At 38.9% G+C, this 11,859-nt stretch overlaps 1 protein-coding gene across 9 annotated transcripts in view; it reads left to right on the top strand.

The window, feature by feature from the left end:
* The window catches only part of nav2a (neuron navigator 2a), a 235,859-nt gene that overhangs the window by 128,311 nt on the left and 95,689 nt on the right, over nucleotides 1-11,859 (top strand). The window contains exon 1 of one of the 9 annotated variants that reach the window (XM_036217058.1): nucleotides 5,114-5,316. The exons of the other annotated variants lie outside the window; for them this stretch is intronic. Within the exon in view, the coding sequence (XP_036072951.1) occupies nucleotides 5,245-5,316 (72 nt within the window). The 5' untranslated portion in view covers nucleotides 5,114-5,244. Of the gene's footprint in view, nucleotides 1-5,113; nucleotides 5,317-11,859 lie in introns of those variants that run through there. 9 annotated transcript variants of the gene reach the window in all.

Below are 11,859 nucleotides of genomic sequence, written 5' to 3'. Positions count from 1 at the left end.
TTAGTTTAACATGTATTTGTGGCATTTTTCTTCTGAAAGAGAACAAATGTGATAAGAAATCATTTTCGTTCACATTTCTGTGGTCAAATCAGCCGTCACTGGATTTTTTTTTGTTTTGTTAATTTCATTCCATCAGGGTTCTTGCGGGGTCTTAAAAATCCTTAAATTTCTGAATTTGGAAATAATACCTTAAAAAGCCTTAAAAATGTCTTGAATTTTGATATCCGAACTTTAAAAATTGTGCTGCTTGAAATTTCACATTTTGTGTCAAAAATTTAATTTTTTCCACTGAGATTATTTTGATTAAATTATGTGAATTTCATTGGGAAAACCAGTTGTTATGCTCTAATACGCTGAATATCCACCTCCGTTTGATTAAAACAAGAAGAGCTCTAAAGCATCACGGCACAGACCACAAACAACAAGATAAGAAGCAACAGTTTTGGTCAGAAAATTTAAATTTCTCCAGTAATATTTACATTTTTTAAAATGTCAATATTTTGTAAAAAATGGGGATAAATTGATAGAACAGGAAATGATTATTAAAATGGGGAAATAGTCTAAGAAATTGGTCTTAATTTTTGACATGCTTGGTCTTAAAAAGGTCTTTAAAAGTCCTAAATTTAACTTGAAGAAACTTGTAGGGACCCTGTACAATACTTACGGTAGCAGGACTGAGAACGCTGGAAAATCTCCACCAGACTCCACAGAGCTTCTTGATGTGACCACGGAAATGTGAACGGCGGCTCATTTGACCGCAGTTGGAAAGGATTGTAAATCAATGAAAGAGCATTTTGATGTTAGCTTTGATTATTTTATCAAGAACTCTGAGAAACCAATGATTGAATGTATTGATCACAGTCAATAAACATTGGAGAATTAGCTAAAAGAGTCTTTGGTGAACTGGAAGGAGAAAGAATCAGGATTTTGGAGGAAGTTCTGTCCATGAAGATCTTCACTTCCTCGTCCAGCTGACATCCGGATCAGAACCATACGGCTGGACATTACCCAGATTGATGGATGTTTTTATGCTGCAGCGGTTAAGATTTACGCTAGTAAGACAGAAAGCTATAATGATCAGATAGAGGGTATTAGGGGCGGGACTACTCAGTTCAGCACCAAAAGCCACGCCCCCTCAGAGGAGATTTTGGAAACAGGGGCTTCAGATCAACATGAAAAATGGGTTTTTAAGATATTTAGGTTGTGGGATTTTGGTGAAAATCTTCATAGTGATAATTAAAGAACTGCTGGAACGTTTTTTTTAAACGAAAAAATTGTCATAGAGGAACTTTAAATTTGTAACGTAGATCCTCCTTTCAGTGAGACTTTTTCACTATGGCTAGGTTAAAAAAATTGATTAATTGATTTGAATCAATTTAATCTTAATAGATCCATAATCGATTCACTAAATATATGAATTAATTTAGCACACAAAGCTAAAGTCCGCTAGATTGATGCTAACGTTCAATAGAATTTCCCATGGGACGGCTAATGCTAACTCTTAACCTTCTCATCCAGGAGAAGCAGAACAATGTTTCCAATGTTAATGATCTGAAAATTTTAGTTAGAACTTCTCCTTTAGAGAATCCATGTAACACTGTATGATGTTAACAATTTCATTATATAATAATAAAAATAGATTTTTAATCTCTTTTTAAACAAATGTGTAAAAATTTGTAAACTTAAAATTTAATTGAATTGAATTGAAAGAATCGTAAAAAATCGGAATTGAATCGATTCAGGCTCTTGTGAATCGAATCGTTTCTGGAAATTATAACCGATAACCCAGCCCTAGTTTTCACACCTCTTATCTCTACCTTCCCTCTAAAAACTGCAACTGGAGAACTCCCTGAGATTTTCCTGTCTCCATTGTGTGCTGTATCAGTAAATCTGTGTCTCAACAGCTGTAGACGGTGTTGGATTGCAAGCGAACAATTAGTATTAGAGAAAACTGTTTGGGGCAATAACCCTCACCTGGTTTTGGCTTTAGTTATTTGTTTGTATGTGGAGTCAAGCAACTAAACACCAGTGTTCTGTGGTACAAAAGTCTCTCTGTTTGCCTGTGTCTTTGTTATTCACAAGCACAAGGAAAGGCCTCTCTCAGTGTGCTTTATTAGCTTTTTCAGTGTGATGACAAGCTGCAGATGTACTAAATATTCAGAAGGATCTGGGCCCCTGAGATAAAATGCATAGCTGGGAGGGTCACCTCGGTCAGTTGAATGAAGCTCATGATGGAGGTAGCCAAGTCAATGAAACCAATTTTTTCAGTCGTCTTGAATTTATCATGATACCGTAGGGAGGCCGGCCTTTCTTCCATTTTTACTTCCTTTCAGGGCCGTCTTTATCTGCATCGTGGCACAGAGAATAAGGGACACAGAAGCAAAGAAGGTTATTGACAGAGTCTAGAGATGAGCCGATAAGATGGCTAGTCTAATTACAAACTGCCAAAGTCCATTCAGCACAACTAACCAGACGCCTGCTGGGTCAACATGATCATATTTGTTTGGGTGGTAAGAAGAAAATCATGTTTACTGAGAAAAAAACACATGAGGACATAATGATTTACTTAGAGACATAAAAATGACTTTTTTAATATTTAAGTTTAGTTAATGCAATCTTTTCATTAGACACATTTAAGTTGATTAAAGTTTGGATTGTTTTAATGGTCAGACTCGACAAGTTTGCACCGAGTTTGTTTAACCTTGTTTTAGTCTGTAAGTCAACCAGACATTTCTGTTTTGAACCAAGGCTTGTAAACAAAACCATCTGACTAAAGATCTCTTCAGTCATTGGCCAGGAATTATGAGGGAAACCAATGAGAGAAAGATTAATGAAAGTCTTGCTATTTGTAATCCTTGTTGGGATAGTTCTCTTATTTGTCGGGAAAACAGTGAGAAGCAATAAGAGCATGAAGCCTGTTCAGATTTAGAGTGAACCAAAAGTCAGTGCAATTGGAAATTAACCGAGACCACCTCAAAAGATGGTCAGAGTCCGCTCAGGTGTATTCAGACTGAAAACAACCCAATGAGATCTCAGCGGCTGCAGTCAAAGAAGTGACACTGAGTTGTGCCTCACATACAGTATACTCTTTGCTTTAATAATCATAATCCTGCTTTCTAGCTCAATAACCTGTTCCAACACAGAGGCTGTGATATGGATGCATGTGTAAAAGTGGCTGACTTTGAAAAGATTGTGATCTTTTACAAAACTCCTCACACCTCCCACATTTAGTGTGTGTGTGTGCTGCTAAATACTGAACCAAATCTACAGCAAAGACATTCAAATATATTTAAGTGTTTATTGTTTGTGAACTTTTGCATTAAAATAGTCATTTCTTTATCTTAATAAATCTGTTATTTAACCCTTCAGCACCAGAGCTGTTTATGCTCTTTGATTTACTGTAACTGTTCAGCCATTAACAGGATAAATCTACTGGAATTATCATGTTAATGGTTGAAAAGTTACAGTATGTTGAAGATTTTGTGTTTAAGCTTGTTTTAATGTATTAAAACAAGTAAAGATAATGTCAAAGACTAGTGGTAGTTTTGATCTTTACTTTACTTGCAATTTCAAAATAAATGTGGTTGATGACATAACAATAATCCATCGTCAACAAATTAAAAATATGAAAAAGCTATAAACCTTATGAACTAATGTCTCGTTTCCATTGAGCGGTCCAGGACTTCTGAGCGTTTCCATTACAAAATCGACCCAGTAAGTAGGACCGACTGGTACCATTTCTGGTCGTAGGTCCATAGAAACATGTCCCGTCTGGTCTGCTCAGTGGAAACCAGGCTTTACTGTCACAGTCCCATTTACCTATGCACTCACGCATTCACATACTGCCGAACACAGGCACCAACCTACAGCTACAGCTGCCACTATTAGTCTATGAATCGACAAGTAATCGACATTGACAGTAGTCGACGACTAATTTAATAGTCAATTAGTTGTTACTTTATTTTATATGGAGCCAGAGTGTAGTAAAGTTGAAAGTCAAAATGTCATTATGCTAGCGTTTTGGAATATTTTGGCAATTAATACGATTTTATTGGCTAATTTTGAGTTTAGCTAATATTTCAGCTACATGCTAACTGTTCTGGCTAATTTAAGATTGTTTCAGTTTTTTTAGGCTAATTTTGCATTTAACATTTGGCTATTGGCTTCAACGATTTCAGCTTTCAGCTTCATTGGTTTCAGCTATCAATTTCAGCATCTTCATCTATCAGCACTAGCATCTTCAGCACCAAAGTTCAGTTTACAGCATTCACACCAGCATTATTGCAGGTAAAGCTATATATATAATTTTTAGTTAGTTTAAAACTAATGATGGTTAAGATGTGTACTCCACATACACTTTGCGCATGACTCGATTATTCAACTAATTGAAAAAAAATAATTGGTGATTAGTCGACTATTAGAATAATTGTTTGTGGCAGCACTACCTATAACCACCAGGAGCAATTCGGGGATCAGTGTCTTCCCACGGACACTTTAACACATAGGTGTGGGAATCAAATCTGCTATCTTCCAATTAGAGGTTGACAACTCTTCCTCTGCACCACAGACACTCAGACATCCAGCCCTTAATGCTAGATATGTTGACGAGAGTCGGGTCATCTGGAACCCACAAGACAATGTGCTGAACTTTTTTTTTGTTTTAATGATTTTTGATTGTTTCTTGTGTCCATGAAATCCACCTTCATCCATAGGATTTATGAAACGTCAATGTAAGGCTTGGGTCATCTGGACCCCATGAGATAGCACAAGGGCTAGAAGGGATAGTATCTGATGCAAACTAAAAACACACACACAGCAGCGTGAACACTAGTCTGAAGGGATTGTCGTCTATGCCGACCTTTCACTTCGTTTCTTTATTGGGTTTTGGATTTACAGTTAGATCTGTTGCACAGGAGCAGGAGGAGGAACTGAATCAGGGGTTGACTCAGACACTGACACCCTTACAGAAAGAGGGGGGGGGGCTGGAAGAGGTTAAGACAGTTGTGGGATGTCTGTGTCTTCAAAGACAGACTGAAAGAAGGAGAGATAAGAGAGAAGTGCAAGGAAAGGACTGAAGCATGTCATGTTGGTACAGGCAACAGCCCACAGAGGCCATTACAGGGATGTGACGGGGAAGAGTCCGTCAGAACACTCAGCGGCGGTGGAACCTGCACGCTTGGCACGGGCTGCTCAGGTTTGCTGGAGTCTATCCGCCGGTGGTTTTTGTCGGGTCGAGGGCCGCACATGGACGGGCACGGCGGCCTCCAGGTCCCAGCCAGGAGCCACAGCCGCTTCTCCTGCCAAAACTTCAAAGCGGTAAGGCGAACGGAAAGAGACCGTCTTGGAAACCTTTCAAAGTTCGTCTATTATCGTTCGTCACGATTGCGTTCATCTCGCACACCTGCGAGAGATCAAGCAGCAGTTAGGAAAGCACCTAAGGTTGTAACGGAGCGAGCGCATCGACTGAAGGGGACACGAGAGATTTAAGAGGAAAGGTCAGCTTGAAATAGACGTGTCAGGAGGTGAAGCAGGAAGGCTTTATTACAGAAGCCCCTAACGGGCGCAGGAATTCAGCGCATGGCTGGAAGCTGGCTGTTTGGTCTCCTTAAAACCCCGGCTCTGGAAGGGGCCTTCAGCAAGCCCAACTCTGTCTTTGATGTACAAAGGTAAGTCTGTAGAAGGAAAAAAGTCCCTTTTATCAAAACACGTCTTTTTTCAAACTCAGAACAGACTCATTAAAGATCCCCCCTCCTAAAAAATAAAAGCCACAGGAGCCGGGGTCCTTTTGTGTTCTGTTTATACCTCTTTTTTTAGAAGATTAGTCCATAATAGTGTGGCTTTCAGGCTGCCGACTGAACCGTGAAAGTAATAAGCCTCATAGTCCTTAAGTAATTATCATAATAGTTGCTGCACCATTAAAGTAGATCTGTGATGGACAGGCCAAACCTGATGTGAACGTGTGAACTTTTCCTTCATGCTGGAAATTTATAGGAGACTTGCTGACACGCTTAAAGCCTCTGTAATTTAGAATCTGGAAAAAAAGACTTGAAGAATAAAAATACACACAATCGTTAAGATCTTGCATGAGAAATAGATGTTATTGTTAGAAGCTTTATCTGTTCTGCACATTTGAATGTAAAGCAAATAATTCTTTGCACAAAGTTTTTGTTAGTTGACTTTGGTACATTTTCCTGGATGACTTCTTACGGTTTGGAAAGGAAGATTTCTGGTTTGTGCAGAACTCGACTGAATATGACGACTGGAGCGAGTGAGCGTGATGTCATCCAGAGAGAATGGTTTACTTCTGGCTCCAACTATATGAAGTCACTTCAGTTGCCAATTTTTCATGGTACAGACCTTGAGTTCGAAAAAAGACGTGCTTCGATCAGATTCTTCTAAAGACTGACCTTTGAACATCAAAGACAATGTCAGCCATGTTGGATCCAGAACTCATGGTTTGAGTTGGTCTGAGTCTGTATTTCTATGACAACCACTCTCACCCAATGGGGTATACATCACTAGAGATGACATGCAGGCTTTTTTCTATTGTCCAAGATACGTAAAGAGCGACGCCATATTGGAATGGTATTAAAACAATGAGACATGTCTTAGCAGAAACTGTTAAATGACCATAAAATGATTCATTTTGGTCTGATTTTCAGTGGAAAAAACTCTGATCATTTATTTATTAAACTTTATATATATAACCATTTATTTATTCAAATTGTGATGAATCCAGAACAGACGAAAACCTGCGGTTTGAAAAAGTTTGTGACACAGCTCACTGAGCTGGACGGCCCAAAGTCTTCCTGCTCCGCTCTAGTTCTAAATCCTCCATTTGCAGACGAATAGATCCATTAACGTCTTCATTTTCCTCCTCTGAATTGGTGTCTGGCTCAAAACTGCTCTGATATTGCTCACTGGAGGCTGTCTAATGAACTCCTGCTGCTCTGCAGAAAATATGTCCTAGAAAATGACACAGGCTTTTTTATTTTTTCTAAAAAGGACAAGCTCCATCAAACTGATATAATGTTAAATGCTCATCTTTAGGCACATGATTGTTTTTGAAACTACAACCTGAGCAGGTTAGAGGTATTGTAGCTCTGAGTGAAGAGAAATAATCTATTTAGAGATGTTAACCCTTTAACTCCAGAGCTCCAGTGTTTACGTTCTTTGATTTACTTTCACTTTTCAACCGTGAACACAATCAACATCATTCCTGCAGATTCTGAAGGAGAAAAGCGGATTTTCTCCTTCAGAATCTGCTGGAATTATTGTGTTAACGGTTGAAAAGTAACAGTGTGTTTGTGTTTAAGCGTCACCGATGACGCCTCAGGTGTCAAAGGGTTAATACCTTCAAACAGGATCTGGTTTTTATGTGAAGCTGAGTTGATTTAGTCTTGAGTGTCTCAGAGTTCATATTCTTTGTGGATCATGAATGAAAAACAGAAGCTGATCTTTAGAACATCTCCTTCAGCTGAAGGGCACTGTGACAGAGGGAGGTGCGATGCCCCCCACTGCCTGGCCAAGCCCACTGTGCTCTGCAGGGATGGCCTCTGCGTGCGTCATGCCATTGTAGGCATCTCTGCCCAACTTGGTGACTCAGCGGGTCAGGGCAGCGGGGATGCTGTATGTGCAGCGAATGTTTGCTTTTTTCATGATTGTGTGCAGAAAAAGATGCTTCTGTTGGACAAAATGAACCATAGAGTCAGGCTCTGAGGAACAAGTGACAGATGATAACATGTGAACATGTGCTGGGGAATCGAGAAGCTTTTTAGCTTGTTTTTACTTTTAAATGTCCGTCTGCTAAGGAATATATCACATAATAAGACATTCATGAGCTGTTTCACATGCACTCAAAATGTCAGTTACCTACAGCACATTATTGTCAAGCCGTACAGTTACATCTTCAGCTCTGTTGTTGATCTGCTGCTCTAATCTGCAGCTTCGTGACATTTGAAAGAATTTGAAGAATCTTTACAGTTTAAGGTTTAAATCTGTGAGCTGCAGTGCAATTGTAAAGTTTGAAGCAGTATGAGTCTATAGACTTGGAAAGGATGAGTGTCAAACTTTCTCAGATATAATTGTGTGACGTAGTGTTACTTTACTTCTTCTAAAACAGGGATCCCCAAACTACGGCCCGCGGGCCGGATCCAGCCCTCCTCCACATTTGCCCTGGCCCCCCCTTTCACTAGCCCTCCTCCCTTCCCCTTCGTTTTAGCCCTTCAAACGAAGAGTTGTGAAAAAATAGTGTCTCACAATTCGGGAGTCACTTTCGTCGATGACGTTACCAATAATCGCCGGTTCCCTAGCGTTAGCGCAGAGCTTCCACTGCTTGAAATATACAAAATAGCGGTTTTATAAATTTAAAAAGGTCATGCTATTACAAAATATCAATACTTCCATTTAAATGTACCGTAAACATCTGTGGTCCAGAGCGCACCTATGGGAAGAAAAGCGGTTTACCCTCGCAACGGAGGACTTTGTATCCCTCCGCTTGGACGGTAAAATAAAAAAAAAAAATTCTGGACACACTTGCACTAAAAATGCCCCTTCAAATGGAGGGGGTAGGGAGAAGGGAAGAATTCGGACTGGGCCTAACAGAGACGTATATATTTACTTTCTCAGTCGGGCCAATCGACCCACATAGAACCTGACTTTTTATTCCACGTTTCTGCAGTCTGAACTGTGACAGGAGACAAAAGACTATTTATTCACTTAATTTGAAAATGGTTTTGTTATAATTCTTTCTGTGGAGATTGCTGTAACTCGATTGCTTTAATTCCACTTACAGTTGTCCCTCTCTATATTGCAGTTTTGTGGTCTCCCTCTCAATTGACCTTGTCAATTAATCTCTGTCACACTGTGTATCTTGTAAATAGTATATGGTAAATGGCGTATACTTGTATAGCATTTTACTATCTTTCTCAAAGGCCAAAAGCACTTTCCAGTCACACACATATTCACACACTGATGGTGGCTCCGCTACTTAGCACTGGCACCAACTTCCCACCAGAGGCAATGAGGGGTTCAGTTTCTTGCCCAAGAACACTTCAACACATGGGCGGGCAAGGCGGAGTCGAACCTGCAATCTTCCAATCAGGAGTCGACCGCCCTACCGCTGCACCACGGCAGCCCCGGAAAGCGTATATAGAATGCGTTCAATTTTGTAAATTAACATCAATCTTTAATCACAATCAGATCTTTGTTTTCATTCTTTAATACTAAGACTTATTTTTCCTTGAAGGTTTGAAGACTAAATGAGAGAAAAGTGTGAAAACGTTCATGTCTGTCTGAGAAAGGAGCTCTCGCCGCTTTTCTCCTCCAGAATCTACTGGAATGATCATGCTGACATTTAAAAAGTTACAGTATGTCAAAGAACATAAACACAGGAGTTAGAAGGTTGAAAAGTAGATGTTTGAGAATCCTCTTTTCTCTCTGTGAACAGCTCTCTCTTTTTCCTTCACATCCTCCGTTTTTCTCAAAAACGACTTCAAAGTCGTGGAAACCTGAAGTAAAGCAGCTGATGACTGCGCTTCCTGTTCTTGACAGACAGCTGAACACGTTAATTGAAGGGATGGAGGGATAATCCTACTTCTTAAAGATATTTTCTCTCTGATTGTGTCACTCGAGGCTGTTTTGAGCAGCACATTTAGGAATGTGACTTTAAAGCCTTTGCCTTTAGTGCTCTAGCGCTCATAAACATGTTTGCGTTTCAGCTCTGCGTGACGACTAACGTGCGGATATATGCGCCTTTGTAGTGCGCACACCTGTTGTAAGCCGTCACAGGAGCCGTGATTCATCGCGGGGAGAAAAGCCCCAGGTTTGTTTACAGTGCAAACGGAGCATCAAGGAACTCCACGGATTCTCAGTTTGACTAAAAAACCGTGAGTCCATCCAGGATCAGCAGATGTTCCTGGTTTAGACTCTTGGAAGAGATCACACAGTTGTCACCAAAGTGCTGGATGAAAGCAGGTCTTCTCTTTGTGATGCGGGGTTTCTGTTGTCAGCTTCTGCCCACTTAGCTTCTCTTACATGGGATTTCTGCTCCAGCTGATCCTAATACTGTTGTTGGGATTCCCAATTCCCGTACTACTCCCTAACTCCTAAAAGCCTGTATGGTGCAGGACTCTCCAGAGCTCTGGATTTGTAAAAGTAAAAACCTAATAATTACGAATATTTTACAGAGACTATTTATGTTTTTGTTTTTTGCTAATAATGCACACTCATTTTTCTCAAATGACAAATCGTTCAAATGCAATGCATTGTGGTCTATATTTGCCAATGTAGTGCACACTAGTTTTTGCAGAAACTTTTGGAATATTTCTATGGCAAATATCTTATAGAGAGCATTGAACAGCGAGTAGTGAGGGAATTTGGACACAAAGGTCTGCTACAGCCGGGAAGCAGTGCTGGAGGTTCAAAGCTGTCGTAACAGCAGCATCCGTGTGGGTTTGTCCACTCACTTATTTCAAGTGAGTGGACATTTTTCACACTTGTTAAAGCTTCTAGAGTAGTTTCAGGACCTTATAATCACATTGCAGAAACGTCAAAGGTCAAGACATTCAGATTTAGATTCAGGCCGAGATGATTCTAATGATCAAATATCCAAGCATCTGTCTGGGTTGTATTAAGTCCAGACGGTAAATTGAGTTAAGAGAAAGTAAAAAAAAAAGGGTCTCACTTAAGAAACATTTTTTTAAACATTTATTCATTATTCATCAAAAACTTATTTTATTATAGAAATATCACTTTCTGTTAAATAGAATGTACCAATATACTCTATGAATACAAGTGGTTTATAATACACCACTGATGTACTTTAAAATAATTAGTGGAGAAACTTCTTTGAGTATTTTTGCATAATATTTTTCATATAATTTACCTAAAATATCACACAATGATTTCATTGTGGGAATGTTTAGTAAGCATTCACACTATAGCGATTCTCTTGCTCCTTTCTGTATGTTTTAGGGCACGTAAAATCAGTCACACTGATTTCAGCAAACTTGGTATCAAAACGCTCAGCTTGTTCAGGACATTACTGCTTGTATTTTTGGTATTTATAAACTTTATAGTTTTTGAAATATTGAGCAAAATATGCCCCGTAGGAATATGAATGAGAAAGTCTTCAAATTCAGTATATTTATGAGATTACCAACAAGCTTTGTATTTACTCATGGGCTATGTTTTCATCTTTTATAGTAATTTTAAAAGATGGCATTGAGCTGTTACATTAGCATTATGCTAGCTCATTTGGGTAACTTGTTATCTACTGAATTTTTTTAGGCTAATTTAGAGTTTAGCTTCTATTTTAGCAACATGCTAATGTTTTTGGCTAATTTAGTTTTTTGAGCATTTTTAGGCTATGTTGGAGTTTAGCTAGTATTTAAGCAACAAGCTAGCTTTTTTTTGCTAACTTAGCATCTACTATGGTTTTTTAGACTATGTTGGAGTTTAGCTCATATTTAAGCAAGAAGCTAAATATTTTGGCAAAATTGGCATTTATAAGCAATAAGCTATTTTACTACAATTTTTTTCAGAAATGTAGGTAAACTTCAGCGCTTTTTCATAGTTCTTGAACTAAATTTCCAGTCTTTTTGCAAATTTTAAATTTTGCAGATAGTTTTTGCATTTTCATCAGATTCCCTCATCACATAAAGTTGCTTTAGCATTTTCAGTAAACAGCTTCAGCGAGTACTTCCAGCAAAAAGCATTAACTCTAGCATTATCACAGGTACTTTTCTAGTTAAACTTTATTATTGATCCATTCTATAAATCTTGAGGCAATGCAGAACAAAGGCTCTTTTCTGTTGTGAATGCCTGAAACCCTTTATCCACAACAGTACCCCCCCCCCC

The sequence above is a fragment of the Oryzias melastigma genome, linkage group LG3 (genome assembly GCF_002922805.2).
Source record: "Oryzias melastigma strain HK-1 linkage group LG3, ASM292280v2, whole genome shotgun sequence".
Lineage (NCBI taxonomy): Eukaryota > Metazoa > Chordata > Actinopteri > Beloniformes > Adrianichthyidae > Oryzias > Oryzias melastigma.
Note: the sequence above shows the minus strand (reverse complement) of the source record. Positions and strands in the feature narration are given on the sequence as shown.